At 37.7% G+C, this 16,167-nt stretch overlaps 1 protein-coding gene across 1 annotated transcript in view; it reads left to right on the top strand.

Moving 5' to 3' along the window:
* CRLF3 (cytokine receptor like factor 3) overlaps positions 1-15,383 on the top strand; it is a 42,469-nt gene extending 27,086 nt beyond the window's left edge. The window contains exons 7-8 of the mRNA XM_004441905.3: positions 12,915-13,027; positions 13,914-15,383. Coding sequence (XP_004441962.1) covers positions 12,915-13,027; positions 13,914-14,170 — 370 coding nt within the window. The 3' untranslated portion in view covers positions 14,171-15,383. The remainder of the gene's footprint in view (positions 1-12,914; positions 13,028-13,913) is intronic.
* The last annotated feature ends 784 nt before the right edge of the window (positions 15,384-16,167 follow it).

The raw sequence follows: 16,167 nt of genomic DNA, 5'->3' as shown, positions 1-16,167 counted from the left end.
ACATTAACACCTATGTTAAAATACTGTTCAAGACACATTTCTGAAATAAAAGTTTCTGTTTTCTACTTTTAATTTATCATGATTTTAAAAATCATTAATGGCTATAGAATTTTGTGAAATATCTTTTCTGTCTCTCCGTGGGTTTTTTTTTTTTCCACTTTAATCTCTTGATGCAGTGATTTACATGAATAGATGTTCTAATGTTAAGTCATCTTGGCATTCCTGGGATAAACCCTACTTGATGGTATTGCTTTATGTTATATATACATTGCTGGTTTGAATTTGCTAATATTTTTATTGTTTTTTATTTAATCTATATTCATGAATGAAATTGCCCTATAATTTTCCTTTTTCAGACTGTCTTTTTATGATTTGTGTGTCAAGATTATGATGGCCTCATAAAGTATTTGGATGATCTTTTCCTGTTTTCTATTTTCTAAAAAAAAATTATATGGTAGATTATCTCTTTCTTGAAAGTCTCATAAAACAGTCTCAATCGATTAACTTTTTGTGTGTGGGGAGGCAATTTTTTCACTTGTTAAAATTTTACATAAGTAAAAATGAATCGTTTTGTTGTACAGTTTTATGAGTTTTGACAAATGTATTCAATCATGTAACCACTGCCACAATCATGTACAGAACAGTCCCATCACCCAAAACATTCCCTCATACTGCCTCTTTGTATTAACCTCTCCTCTCTCTGGCAACTGTTGATCTGTTTTCTGTTTGTATAGTTTGCCTTCTTCAGAATGTCATAGAAATGGAATTATATAGTTTTAGCTCTTGGAGTGTGGCTTGTTTTCTTTAGCATAATGTATTTGAGATTCATTTATGTCGAGAGAGAGATATATATCATTTATTTAGTCCTTTCTTTATTGCTTAATAGTATTTCATCATGTGGATATATCACAGTTTATTTTACAGCTTTTGGGAATAATGGAGCCTCTATAAACATTGATCTACAGGTTTTTGTGTGAACATAAGCTTTCATTTCTCTTGGGTAAATGAATGTCTAGGAGTGCGCTTGCTGGGTCATTCTGTAAGTGTTTGTCTGTCTTTATAAGGAACTGTCAAACGGTTTTCTAGAGTGGCTGTACCATTTTACATTCCCACCAGCAGCATATGAGCTTTTCAGTTGTTCTGCGTCCTTGCCAGCGTTTGGTATTGTCAGGTTTTTTTTTGTTTTTGCTTTTAACTTTAGCTATTCTAATCTACAGTAGTCATGCCTCATTGTGGTTTTAATTTTCTTTTCTCTGATGACTAATGATATTGAGCATCTTTTCATGTGCTCGTTGGCCGTTCATATATCTTCGTTGGTGAAATGTCTTTTCAAATCTGTTGCCTATTTTTAAATTGGGTTGTTGGGTTTTTTTAATTATTGAAATTTGATGAATATAAGTCCTTTGTTATGTATGTGTTTTGAAAATATTTTTTTCTCAGTCTGGCTTGTCTTTTCATTCTCTTAGCAATGTCTTTTGTGGAGCAAAAGTTGTTAATTTTGATGAATTTATCAATTTTATGTAGTGCTTTTGGTGTTGTATCTAAGAAATCTTTGCCTAATGCAAGGTGACCAGATTTTCTCCTATATTTTCTTCTAAAAGCTTTAAGTTTTAAAATTTTTTATTTAGATCTATGAGCCATTTTGAGTTACTTTTAGTAAAATGTGTGAAATATGGGTTGAATTGTGTTTTGTTTTGAATCTGGATGTCCAGTAGATCCAGCACTATTTGTTGGAAAGGCTATCCTCTCTCCATTGAATTGCCTTTTCATCTTTATCAAAAATCAATTGGGCGCACTGATGCACCGCTTCTCCGGCCATGCTGAGGCTGCATCCCACATACAGCAACTAGAAGGATGTGCAACTATGACATACAACTATCTACTGGGGCTTTGGGGAAAAAAAAGGAGAAGGATTGGCAATAGATGTTAGCTCAGAGCTGGTCTTCCTCAGCAAAAAGAGGAGGATTAGCATGGATGTTGGCTCAGGGCTGATCTTCCTCACAAAAAAAAAAAAATCGGGGCCTGCCCCGTGGCGTAGCGGTTAAGTGCACGCGCTCCACTACTGGCGGCCCGGGTTCGGATCCCGGGCGTGTGCCGACGCACTGCTTCTCCGGCCATGCTGAGGCGACGTCCCACATACAGCAACTAGAAGGATGTGCAACTATGACGTACAACTATCCACTGGGGCTTTGGGGAGAAAAAGGAGGAGGATTGGCAATAGATGTTAGCTCAGGGCCGGTCTTCCTCACACACACACAAAAAAATCAATTGACCATGTATGTGTGGATCTATTTCTGGACCTATTTAAACTATTTCTAATTTCTTTGTCTTTCCATATAGCTTTTAGATTCAGCTTGTCCCTTTCTAAAATAAAAAATTCTGCTGGATTTTGATTGAGATTGCCTTGAGTCTATAGATCAGTTTGGGAGTAATTGATATTTTAATATTTTGAGTGTTCCAATCTATGAATGAGGTATATTTCTTCGTTAAGTTTTTTAAAAAATGTCTTTCATCAGTGTTTCATAATTTTTCTTTTTCTTGTCTCATTACACTGGCTAGGAAGTATGATTCTGAATAGCAGTGTTGAAAGCAGACGTCCTTGTCTTATTCCAGATCTTAGCAGGAAAGCATGCAATCTTTCACATTAAGGATGATGCTAGCTGTAGGTTGTTTGTAGATACCCTCTATCAGGTTAAGGAATTTCCCTTCTGGTCGTAGTTTGCTGAGAATTTTATCTGTAAAGAGATGTTTAATTTTGTCCAGTTATTTTTATACATCTATTAAGATAATCATATGGGGGCCGGCCCCGTGGCTTAGCGGTTAAGTGTGAGCGCTCTGCTGCTGGCAGCCCAGGTTTAGATCCCGGGCACGCACCGATGCAGCGCTTCTCTGGCCATGCTGAGGCCACATCCCACATACAGCAACTAGAGGGATGTGCAGCTGTGACATGCAACTATCTACTGGGGCTTTGCGGGAAAAATTAATAAATAAAAATTATAAAAAAAAAAAAAGATAATCATATGGTTTTTCTTCTGTTCAATTGGTGAATTACAATGATAATTATTTTGTGTGTGTGTGAGGAAGATTAACTCTGAGCTAACATCCATTGCCAATCCTCCTCTTTTTCCTGAGGAAGATTGGCCCTGAGCTAACAGCTCCCTCTATTTTATATGTGGGACGCCTGCCACAGCACGGCTTGATAAGCGGTGCATGGGTCCACACCCAGGATCCAAACCCGAGAACCCTGGGCCGCCGAAGCAGAGCGTGCGAACTTAACGACTATGCCAGCGGGCCGGCCCCTACAATGGTAGATTTTTGAACATTGGACAAGCTTTGCATTCCCAAGAGAAACCCCACTTGGTCATGTATTATGCTTTATATATATTGCTAAATTTGGTTTTTAGTATTTTGTTGAGGATTTTTATGTCTCTTCACAAGAGCGATATTTGTTTTTTCTTATGATGTCTTTGGTTTTGTATCAGGGTAATGGCTAGCCTCATAAAGTGAGGTGGGAAGTGTTTCTTCTTTTATTTTCCAGAACTGTTTGTGTAGAATTCTGTCATTTCTTCCTTTAAATGTTTGGTAGAATTCACCGATGAATTTGCCATCCTAGAATTTTCTTTGTTGGAAGATTTTCAGTTTCTATTAGATATAGGATGATTTAAGTTATCAGTTTTGTTTTGAGAGAGGACAAAAGCTATTTTAGGATTTGTGTAGTAAGGAATATATTTCTATATCAAAAATCCTTCTTTGCCATGACTTGATAAGGCGTCCTTTCTTTCTCTTCCTTATTCCTGACAGGTCAAGCTGTGCCATGACCCTCTTTGTTGACATATGGCTTATTGGCTATTCCTTGGGCTAATTTCCTGGTAGTGACACACAAACTGATTAGCTGTGTTCCTGGAAGCACTTGCAATCTTCCCAGCTGTGTGTGAGGGTACTGATGTCACTGCCTCCTTGTCAGTTTTAAGTATTGCTGTTTTTACTTAATCTATAGCTGCTAAGGAAATTCTCATTTTATTTCTTATATTTATGATAAACCTGGATATTTTTCATATATTTATTAGCCAAACAACTGAATTTTTGGATCTTTGCTCCAGATGTTCATTGGGGGAAGAAGGAAGTTTGAGATTGTATAATAATGAGAATATGCCATTTAAATCCAGTGGAAGTTAGCCCAAGTGCAGAGTAATGGGAATAGATTAGCTTTCTTGTTGCCGTCGAAATTGCTCCTTTTGGGTCAGCCCCGTGGCTTAGCGGTTGAGTGCGCACGCTCCGCTACTGGCGGCCCGGGTTCGGATCCCAGGCGCGCACCGATGCACTGCTTCTCAGGCCATACTGACGCCGCATCCCACATACAGCAACTAGAAAGATGTGCAACTATGACATACAGCTATCTACTGGGGCTTTAGGGAGAAAAAGGGAAAAAAAGGAGGAGGATTGGCAATAGATGTTAGCTTAGGGCTGGTCTTCCTCACCAAAAAGAGGAGGATTTGCGTGGATGTTAGCTCAGGGCTGATCTTCCTCACAAAAAAAAAGAGAGAAATTGCTCCTTTTTTGGACCATGTTCTTTCTTAGAGCATTTTACCTTTGAGAAAAATTATCAACCAGAAGTTTCTGCTTTACTCTATGAAATAGATACATTCCTACTAACTTGTGTGTAAATTGATTTTTTATTAATTGTATCTCAGTTTTAAGTGCTTTAGAGGAGGTTACTGTACCCTACCATGAATTATTTTGTATAGCATTTTTCTTTTACTATGTAGTTCTTGTATTTGTATGATTTATAGCAGGGTTTCTTATACGACTTGTCTATGTGAGAGAACGACTATGTGTAGTTTTTTAGGATATAATGTCCTGACTACTTGTCTTGCAATTTAAAAAATTCAAAGATTTTAAACTTCCCTTCTGTTTCTTAGTGAACTATGAAAATAATTGTTTGCTTCAGGCATGTTAGCTGTTTACATTCCTGGTTCATTCTATGTTCAGAGCAACTTTTGTAAGCTTTTTATGCTATGCTTCTCTTCCTTATCAAATGCTGTTTGGGTGCAGGATGCTTTTAGGAACTATTTTGTGATTTATTCAAATAAGGAGTTTTATTTATTTTTTTCTTCCTAGGATTTTTTTTTTTTTTTTTGGTGAGGAAGATTAGCCCTGAGCTAACATCCATGCGAATCCTCCTCTTTTTGCTGAGGAAGACTGACCCTGAGCTAACATCTATTGCCAGTCTTCCTCCTTTTTTCCCCTTTTTCTCCCCAAAGCCCCACTAGATAGTTGTATGTCATAGTTGCACATCCTTCTAGTTGCTGTATGTGGGACGTGGCCTCAGCGTGGCCGGAGAATCGGTGCATCGGTGTGCGCCTAGGATCTGAACCCGGGCCACCAGCAGCGGAGCGTGCGCACTTAACCGCTAAGCCATGGGGCCGGCTCCTTCCCAGGACTTTTTTCTCGCTGCTTTGATAGCCTTTTTGTGTTTTACTACTTTTAGTTAATTTCAAGAAATTTCATTTGAATTAATTATTCATTTAAGAAGTTTACTGAAAAAATGTATATTTGCAATGAGTTGGCCAAACTCAAGGTTAAGAGCACAGTCCTCCTAAAGATTGCCCTCACTTCAGATACCAGCTACAAGTTCAGGGTCCCCAGGGCCCACCCTCACTTCTAACTACATAGATGACTACAAATTCTAGGGTTCCCACAACCACCCTCAGGTTCTATAATTTGCTATAATGACTTACAGAACTTAGGAAAGCACTGCACTTAATGATTACAGTTTTATTATAGCCAAAGGATACAAATCAGAACCCACCAAAGGGAGAGGCTCATGGGGTGAGATCTGGGAGGGTTCTGAACATGAAGCTTCCGTTGTTCTTAGGGATGTGTGGCCCTCTAACATGACAGTACTCAAAGAGTACCGCAAACCAGGATGCTCACTCAAGCTTTGGTGTCCAGAGTTTTTGTTGGGGTTTTATTATGGAGGCATGGTTGATTAAAGCATTCTCCACTTGACCCAATATCCACCTCCCCTGCCCTCCCAGGAAGTTGGCTGATATCATGTAGCTCAAAGCCTCAACCCTCTAATCATACGATTGGTCTCTCTGGGATGACCTGCTCCCAGCCTGAGTCATCTTGTTAGCAGAAGCTATCTAGGGGCAGTTGTGGTCTGAGGGGCCCACCACAAATAACAGAGACACTCCTATCACTTGGGAAATTCCAGTGGTTTAGAGGTTACCTCCCAGCTTCAAGGCAAGCCAAATTCTTGTTTTTGTTTTTTTTTGTTTTTGTTTTTGTTTTGAGGAAGATCAGCCCTGAGCTAACATCCATGCCAATCCTCCTCTTTTTGCCGAGAAAGACTGGCCCTGAGCTAACATCTGTGTGCATCTTCCTCCACTTTATGTGAGACGCTGCCACAGCGTGGCCTGACAAGTGGTGTCTCGGTGCGCGCCCGGGATGCGAACACGGGTCGCCAGCAGCGGAGCGCGCGCACTTAACCGCTGTGCCACGGGGCTGGCCCCCCAAATGCTTTATTACAGAATATTCTGAAAAATATCTGCTGTTTTCTATCCAAAATTAGTAATATTAGCATGGTTTTATTTTTTAGAGAAAATATTAGGAATATTACGGATAAAATTCAGGTACCTTGTGTTCCCCAGATCCCTCACTACATATATATCTATCTATATAGTATTTTGTAGTTTTTTAAAATCTTTTTAAACATAATTTCAGGCTTACAGAAAAATTGCAAGAATAGTAAAAAAAAATTCCCAAATACCCTTTACCCGGGTTCCCCAATACTATATTTGCTTCATTTTCTCTCTACTTTTTTTCCAAATCATTTTTAGTGAGTCTTTCATAAAAACAGATTATCAAAATCAGAAAATTAACATTGATAAAATACTGTTTTCTGACCTACTGACCTTACCAGATTTAGTTGTTCCAATTACCGTCGTTTATAGAAAAAAAATCTTGGATCATGTATTATATTCAGTTGTCATGTCTCTTTAGTCTCTTTTAATCTGGAAAAGTTTCTCTGTCTTTCTTTTAACTTTTATGATATTAATATTTTTGAAGAGTACAAGCCGTTATTTTATAGAATATTCCTCAAATTGGGTTTGTCTGATGTTTCCTGACAATTAGATTCAGGTTATATGTCTTTGGCAGGAATATTGTAGAAGTAATATTGCATTCTTCTCAGTGCATTGAAATCTTTAGGATATATACCCAGAAGTAAGATTGCCAGATCACGTGGTAGTTCTGTTTTTAATTTTGTGAGGAACCTCCATACTGTTTTCCATAGCAGCTACAGCATGTTAGATTCCCACCAACAGTGCTAGTACTTTGTTTAGGATTTTTGAATCTAGATTCATCAGAGTTATTGGCCTGTAGTTTTTCTTTTCCTGTAGTGTCTTTTTCTGAGTTTGGTTTCAGGGTAGTGTTAGCCTCATAAAATGAGTTTGGAAGTATCCTTCCTCTTCAATTTTTTGGAAGAGTTTGAAAAGGATTTTCATTAATTCTTCTTTAAACATTTGGTAGAATTCACCAGTGAAGCCACTTGGTCCTGGGCTATTGTTTCTTGGGATGTTTTTGATTATTGATTGAATCTACTATCTAATTATAAGTTTTTTCAGATTTTCTGTTTCTTCATGATTCAGTCTTGTAGGTTATATGTTTGTAGGAATTTATCCATTTCTTCTAGATTATCCAATTTCTGGGTGTATATTGTTCATAGGAGTCTCTTATAATCCTTTTAATTTCTAGCGTCAGTTGTAATGTCTCTTCTTTCATTTCTGACTTGTAGCTTCTCTTTCTTTTTCTTTCTTTTTCGCTAGTTAATCTTGCTAAAAGTCTGTCAATTTTGTTATTTCGAAAAACCAACTCTTAGTTTTGTTGATTTTTTCCTATATTGTTTTTTTATGCTTTATTTTGTTTATTTCTGCCCTAATCTTAATTCTTTCTTTCCTTCTGCTAACTTTGGGCTTAGTTTGTTCTTTTTCATTCCTTGAGGTGTAAAGTTAAGTTGTTTTTTTGAGATCTTTTTTAATGTACATGTTTATCTCTATAAAATCCCCTCTTCAGTGTTTCTGCTGCGTCTCATGTTTTGGTGTGTTGTGTTTTTGTTTTCATTTGTCTCAGGATATTTTCTAGTTTTCCTTTTGATTTTGTCTTTGACCCATTGGTTGTTCAAGAGTTGATTGTTTAATTTCCACATATTTATGTACTTCCTAGTTTTCCTTCTGCCATTAATATCTAGTTTCATTCCATTATGGTCAGATAATATACGTGGTGTGATTTCAGTCTTCTTACATTTGTTATGACTTGCTTTGTGACCTAACATGATGTATCCTGGAGAATGTTCCGTGTGTGCTTGAGAAGAATGTATATTCTGCTTCTGTTAGGTGGAATGTTCTGTATATGTCTGTTATCTCCATTTGATTTATAGTATTGTTCAAATCCTCCTCTGTTTGTTATTAATCTTTTGTATGGATATTCTATTATTGAAAGTGGGGCATTGAAATCTCCTACTGTTATTGTGTAACTGTCTAATTTTCACTTTAGTTCTGTCAATATCTGCTTCATATATTAGAGTGCTCTGATGTTGGGTGCGTATATATTTATAATTGTTATATCTTCCTGGTAAATTGACCCTTTTATCATTATATAGTGTCCTTCTTTGCCTCTTTTGTCAGTTTTTGACTTAAAAATCTGTTTTGTCTCAGTATGGTTTTGGTTATCGTTTGTATGGAATATCTTCTCTATCCTTTCACTTTCAGCCTGTATGTGCCCTTAAATCTAAAGTAAATCTGTTGTAGACAGTACGTAGTTGCATCTTTTATATTTATCAACTACTCTGTCTTTTAATTGGGGAGTTTAATCCATTTACATTTAAAGTCATTATTGATAGAGAAGCATTTCCTATTGTCATTTTGTTCATTGTTTTCTGTTTTGGAGCTTTTTTGTTCCTCTTTTCCTCTCTTGCTTGCTTGCTTTGCGTTTCATTGATTTTTTTGTAGTGACATACTTTGATTCCTTTCTCCTTTTTTTTAGTGTATATTCTATAAGTATTTTCTTTGTGGTTACCATAGGGCCTACATAAAACATCTTATAGTTATAACAATCTATTTTAAGCTGAACTGAACTTCAGCTGCATACATATACTCTACACTTTTACTTCCTCCTCCTCCACACTTTGTTATTGATGTCACAAATTACACTTTCTATATTGTGTACCATTAACATATTTTAATAGTTGTATTTATTTATTTAATTTTATTTTTTTGGTGAGGAAGATTGGCCCTGAGCTAACATCCATTGCCAATCCTCTTCTTTTTACTTGAGGAAGATTGGCCCTGAGCTCACATCTGTGCCAGTCTTCCTCTATTTTGCGTGTGGGTCGCCGCCACAGCGTGGCTTGAAGAGTAGTGTATGTCTACGGCTGGGATCCGAACCCACGAATCCGGGCCACTGAAGCAGAGCATGCCGAACTTAACCACTACACCACTAGGCCGGCCTCTGTATTTATTTATTTATTTATTTTTTTTTTTAAAGATTTTATTTATTCAGTTTTTTCCCCCCAAAGTATTTTGGGGGGAAAGCCCCAAAGCCCCAGTAGATAGTTGTACGTCATAGGTTCACATCCTTCTAGTTGCTGTACGTGGGACTCGGCCTCGCGTTGGACGGAGAAGTGGTGCCTCGGGGCGCTCCCGGGATCGGAACCCGGGCCGCCAGCATCAGAGCGCGCGCACTTAACCGCTAAGCCACGGGTCCGGCCTGTATTTATTTTTTATACTTTTATCTTTTAACTTCTACACCAGAGTTAAAAGTGGTTTACTCACCACTGTTACGGTATTCTGTATTTGTCCATATATTTACCTTGGCCAGTGAGCTTTATACTTTTGCATACTTTCATGTTGCTGTTTAGTGTCTTTTTGTTTCAGCTTGAAGGACTCTTTCTAGCATTTCTTGTAAGGCAGGTCTAGTGATGATGAGCTCCCTTAGCTTTTATTTTGTGAGAATGTCTTTATTTTTTCCTCATTTTTTAAGGACAGTTTTGTGTGATATTATATTCTTGGTTAGCAGGTTTTTTTCTTTAAGCACTTTGAATATAACTTCCCCCTCCTTGCTGACGTGCATGGTTTCTGGTTAGAAGTTCACTGATAGCCTTATGTGAGTTCCCTTGTACATGATGAGTCACTTTTCTTTTTCCTCTTTCAGAATTCTCAGTCTTTGACTTTTGACAGTTTGATTATGTGTGTCAGTGTGATTTCTTGGGTTCATCATAGGCAGAGTCTTTTGGGCTTCTTGAATCTGGTTGTTCATTTCCTTCCCCAGATGGGGAAATTTTCAGCCATTATTTCTTTAAATAAATATTTTGTCCCTTTCTTTCTCTCTTTTCCCATAAGTCTCATAGACTTTCTTCACTCTTTTTCATTCTTTTTTCTTTTGTTTCTCTGACTGTATAATTTCAAGTGACCTGCCTTCGAGTTTGATGTTTCTTTCTTCTACTTGATTAAGTGTGATATTGAACTTTTCAGTTCAGTTGTTGTATTCTTCAGCTCCAAAATTTCTGTTTAGTTATTTTTTATATTTTCTGTCTCTTTGTTGGTATTCTCATTTTGTTCATGCTTCATTTTCTTGAGCTTGTAGACCATCTTTATGATGGTTGTTTTGAATTGTCTGTCAGATTATTCATATAACTCCTTTTCACTCAGATAATTTTCTGGAGATCTGTTTTATTTTTTTGTTTGGGCCGTGTTTCCCTGTTTCTTCCTATATCTCATAATTTTGTGTTGGGATCTGTGTATGTGAAAAAACAGTTACTTCTCCCAGTCTTTATGCCCTGGCTTCGTACAAGAGAAGACCCTCACAAATGAGCCTGGCTAGATATTTGGTGGCCTCTGAAACCTTTTTGAGGGGGATGTGACTTCCTGAGCTTGTGTGCAGTTTCTCAATTAGAGAGCCTTGCTGGTTTTTCAGGAGCTCATAATCTCTTGCTCCCTCTAGTGCCTGTTTGTGGCACTGCAAGTTCTCTGGTGCTACAGCAGCAAGCTGCCTTGTGCTCTCGCACTCAGTGGCCACCAGGCATCCAGAGTATGCCGGCTCTCCATCAGCACACCACATCAGGTGAGACAGATACCATTCCCTTGAGCAGCCCTGTGAAAAGCTGGCGTACCAGAAGTATGTTCTCTTCTCCCTCCCTCGGAGGGAGAGAAGCCTCGAGTTATGTGCCTTCTCCCAATTACACCAAGTTGTGCTGGCTGCAGGATGCCACCCCTCACTTTTCTTTGGTCTCAGCAGCATTCAGGCATCCATACTATGCCAGTTCCATCAGTGCGCCAAATGAGGTGCGACAGAAACCAATCCGTCGGGCATCCCTCCAAAGAGTTGGAATGCTGGATGCGTGCTCCACTCCTGTCTCTCTCCCTCCGGAATGAGAGGTCAGGAGCTGAGGTGGTCTTTGCTTGGCACTGAGCTGTAGTAGCTTGGGCCGGGGGCTGATGTGGGGAAAGTGAGATTGCTCTTCTTACCCATTTCAGTGCAGCTGTTTTCAGCTTTGTGTTCCTTTGGGGTATTGCAGCTTCATAACTGGATTCTGGAAATCTCATAAAAGTATTTTTATCAACTCTGTATGTCATTGTTAAAGCCATGTTTCTGCGGTAGAACGAGGACTGGGGCTTACTATTCTTGCACACTGCTCATGTCACTCTCCTCCCCATACTTCTGTAGAATGCTGGTTTAGAAGTGAAATGACTTCAGAAACCCACCCACGTATTTATTATGATCCTACATGCTGGCCGCTTTACAATGAAAGGCATTTTGAGGCCACATTGAGTATAAATAAGCACATCTTACCTTGGTAAAGCTACCTTCTGTTCTTTGCTAATTTTTCTTTTTCTGTCTTTGCGAAGTCTGGCCTTCTGGAATGGAGGAAAAGATGAGTCTGGTAATAGGGATGTAGATTGACCTTTGTATCTGAGTTTCCTATTTCTAGAGTACATGATGATGTATTATTTGAGACTAAAACACAAAAGGAAATGCTTAAACTTTCCACATAAGAAGTTCTCTGAGCAAAAATGTGCATAACTATATTAACCTTTTTTTAAGACTGTAATGTCTATTTTTAAAGGCTTTAAATACTTGATAAACAGTAATCAAATCATTGCATAGAATCTCATATTGAAGGTTTAGGTGATGGCAGTAAAAGTCATGTTTATTATAGACAAACATGACAAGTTTTCTGTGTGTCTAGAGCCAGAACATAAAATAGAAATGTGCTGTCATTGCTATCAATAGTTAACATAGACTCTACAGTTAGAATGCCTGAGTTTGTATCCTAGTTCCACCACTCATCCAGGTGATCAGGGTCAGGTTACTTAGCCTTGTTTTATTCTTCTTTTTCTTTTGTGCCTCAATTTTCTCATGTATAATATGGGTATAATAATAATAGCACTTACTTCATGGGTTGTTACATGAATTGAATGAGATGATCGATAGATAGATATGAAACTTTTAGAACAGTGCCTGGAATTTAAGAACTGCTCAATCATTGTTAGCTATTAGTAAGAGTAATTTTTTTGTGTGTGTGAGGAAGATCAGCCCTGTGCTAACATCTGCCAATCCTCTTTTTTTTTTGCTAAGGAAGACTGGCCCTGGGGTAACATTTGTGCTCATCTTCCTCCACTTTATATGGGACGCCACCACAGCATGGCTTGCCAAGCGGTGCATCGGTGCACGCCCAGGATCCGAACCGGCGAACCCCGGGCCGCTGCAGCAGAGTGCACGCACTTAACTGCTTGCGCCACCAGGCTGGCCCCTTATTAAGAGTCATTTTGATGCAATTACTCTTTTTAAGCTTAGTAACTGTTAGATATCATGTGGAAAAAAAAGATTAAATGACCTTTCTAACTCATTTACAGAGTTGAAACTGTGGGACAACCAGACAGAAGAGACAGTATAGGAGTGTGTGCAGAAAAACAGAATGGATATGACTCTCTGCAGCGGGATCAAGCAGTGTGCATTAGTACAAATGGTAAGAGACAAATAACTGTCGTTCTCTGTGAAATATATGAATTACTGTAGTAAGATATGAGTCTGTTCCAATATCCCACGTTTATAGCAAGAGATGAGGAGATTTAGGACTTAATGACATGTCTATATGGGTACTATGTACCAGGCATTGTTCTATACCCTTTACAAAAAGTAAATCATTTAATCCTTTTAACAACTTTTTGAAGTGGGGAGTCGTATTACATCCATTTTATAGAAGATGAAAACAGCCACAGACGGGTTAAGTAACTGGCTTAAACTCACATAGCTTGGAGGCGATTGAGCTGGAATTTGCACCAGGCAGTCTACCTCTGGATTCTGTGTGCATAGATCATCTAAATTCAACATAGATAAGGGAACATAAATTCAGTAGAGGTTAGGGAACTGGGAAGAGAGTTTACTTAATTTGTTATGTATCTCTAGTGTTGTTTGGTCCCTTTCTCCACAATAACAACACTTTTAAAAGACACTACCAAGACGTGTTAATATTTTGTGGTGTGGGTCAAGCAGTAGGTAGGACCAGATTCTTGTTTATTCCATGTGCAACAATCTTGCTGTTCCGCAGGATGTAAGTTTGTAGTGGAGTCAAGTTTCTTTAGATGCCTTCCATATGGGGAACTCATAGTGTCTATTCTAAAAGAGTAACACCCTGGACCAGAACTCTAAAATGTTAAAGCTTTAATTGTTTCTCCTGCCTTGGAGATGGAGTTTGATTAATGTATATAAATGCATTATCTTTGACCAGTTGGCATTCCAAAATGTTTTCTTTATCTGAATTAGGAAATTAGCTGCATTACCAATAATCTAGAATCTGTTTCAATTCTTAGTTATTGCTTACATGTGAATGACTCTTTACCTTAACATTTTAGGTGCAGTTTTTGTAAATGGAAAAGAAATGACTAATCAGTTGCCCGCAGTTACTTCTGGGTCCACTGTCACATTTGACATTGAAGCTGTGACTCTAGGATCCACCAATAATAATGAAGGCGGAAACTTCAAGCTTCGAGTAACTATTAGCTCAAATAACAGAGAAGTGGTTTTTGATTGGTTACTTGATCAGTCTTGTGGTTCTCTTTACTTTGGATGCTCATTTTTCTATCCTGGGTGGAAAGTATTGGTTTTCTAGATTTCTGGATGATTGGCTTTGATTTGCAGGGTTTTAATGGAGCTGTCCTCAGCCTGGTTTAGTTGTAATTGATTAAAAAAATTGTTAGATTCATTTCTCAGTTAAGCCATGGGAAATGGAAATTGTTTACTGGGTTTATTTTGGAGTATTTCAGCAGTAAGAGTCTTGAATATAGTGGACAAAACCGTAATGCAGTCAATTTTATTTCTAGCATAGTGTTAATGGAAATAATCGCATCGTAATAAACATCAAATTGGCTTTTAAACTGTGAGGAGATACAGAAAGCCCTATACCCTTCCACTGTACTTCTTTTTAAAGTTGGTTATTAGATCAGAAAAACTTAATGTAACATTATTTTGTTGAATCTCCATCTTTTAAGGATCCAAGGCCATGTAAGACTTTAGAATAAAACACCAGGAATAGACCAGATGGAAGCCCGAGTTCTGTAATATGCGTTCACTTGTGTGCCCTCCACATGAATGTTGACTGTGCTCTCCATGTTCAGGTGTTTCTAAGCAGTATTGAATTTTATGTCATGTTCAGTAATCTTTAAGCCTCAAAAGCATGATAATTTTTGCATTTTTAAAAATTACTGAGCAAACGTCTACAATAGGCAGAGTATTTTCTTTTGTTCTTTCCTTGCAATTTGATTCTCAATAGGCTAGAGGGTTTTTACAGGGTAAAACTACTTCTGGAAGTAGTGTGCACAGCAGTGTTAGCCATTCACTGTATGTAATATGCAAATGTGCACATCCAGCCTCAGTGATAAGCATGTTACTATTCATAGGGTGTGAGCTGCAGTCCAGTTTAATGTCAGTTTTACAAATGGTCTTGTAGTGGACCAAAACAAATAGAGGGTAAATACTTGACCTATTTTTTTGGAAAACTTAAATTTGTGTAAAATATTTATTTGAAGGACTTACTTAGTATGTAAAAATGATTATCTTGCTATACTAGCCTACAGATTTTTTTTTAATGTGAATTTTTTTTTTCATTTTTAACAGTAGAAAAGTGGACAAGCAAGTTTGATATTTTTGTAAGATAATTTATTTGGGGATTCAAATTCCCTATTAGACAATCATCACCTTTTTCCCTTGCCTTTTTATATATAAGTAAGTCGTCTTTCACTTGTTTAGTGATTGTTAAGAAGATGTGCTAGAATATAGATGCCTCGTCCAGCTGTCTGAAACAAAATAAAAAACTAAAAGTTAAATGTGTGTATTTTTTTCTTCCATGAGATTTGATGAATCTAATTTTAGTGTTTACTTTTAAGTAGGGAGAGAAAAGAGTAACTTGTGGCTCTAGTCATTTTAATTCAGATATCATTGTAACTTGTGAAAAGTTACTTATACTCTCCTATATTTTGTGTATCTGATACCAAGCATAGTGCCTGACATGTGCACAAAAAATGTTTGATTGAATACATGTAGACGAGTTATTATCTCCAGAACATCATCTCATTCCGTTCATTCAGCAAATGTTTACTGAACATCTTTATTTCTTGTCCTCCATAGGAGAAATGGCATCTTAAATTTATATCTATAGAATCTGCTTTTCACAGAAGTGGCTTAAACCTAACTTAACTTTAGACAGAAGTGGATCGTAATATTTTGAACTCTGAAACTAATTTAAATATCTATTTTTCTTGAACTGTGAACTGAAGATTTTGTTAAAAGCCAACCCATTCTATTTAAATAGATAAAGGAACCTAGTATTCCAAATCTGTTTGCGTGCTTGGAGGGACAAGGTAGTTTGGGTGATGATAGTGATGGTGCTCAGGGCAAGCTACCCCAGGAGGCACCACTCTGGTATGCGGATTATTTCAAGCTGAAGACAATAAGGACTCAGAGAACTCAGGAAGAATATTTGAGTTTCCCCTCCCAAACTGCCTAAAGAATTTGAAACAAAAGATCTGTTTCAAGAAAGAGTTGTTATCATGATGGCTGTAAAGATAATGTAGGATAGAGGTTACAATAGGAAAGGCACCAAGCCTCTTT

The sequence above is a fragment of the Ceratotherium simum genome, chromosome 16 (genome assembly GCF_057802395.1).
Source record: "Ceratotherium simum simum isolate JZ-2026a chromosome 16, ASM5780239v1, whole genome shotgun sequence".
NCBI lineage: Eukaryota > Metazoa > Chordata > Mammalia > Perissodactyla > Rhinocerotidae > Ceratotherium > Ceratotherium simum.
The sequence above is the reverse complement of the archived record's forward strand: the minus strand, read 5'-3'. Positions and strand labels throughout refer to the sequence as shown.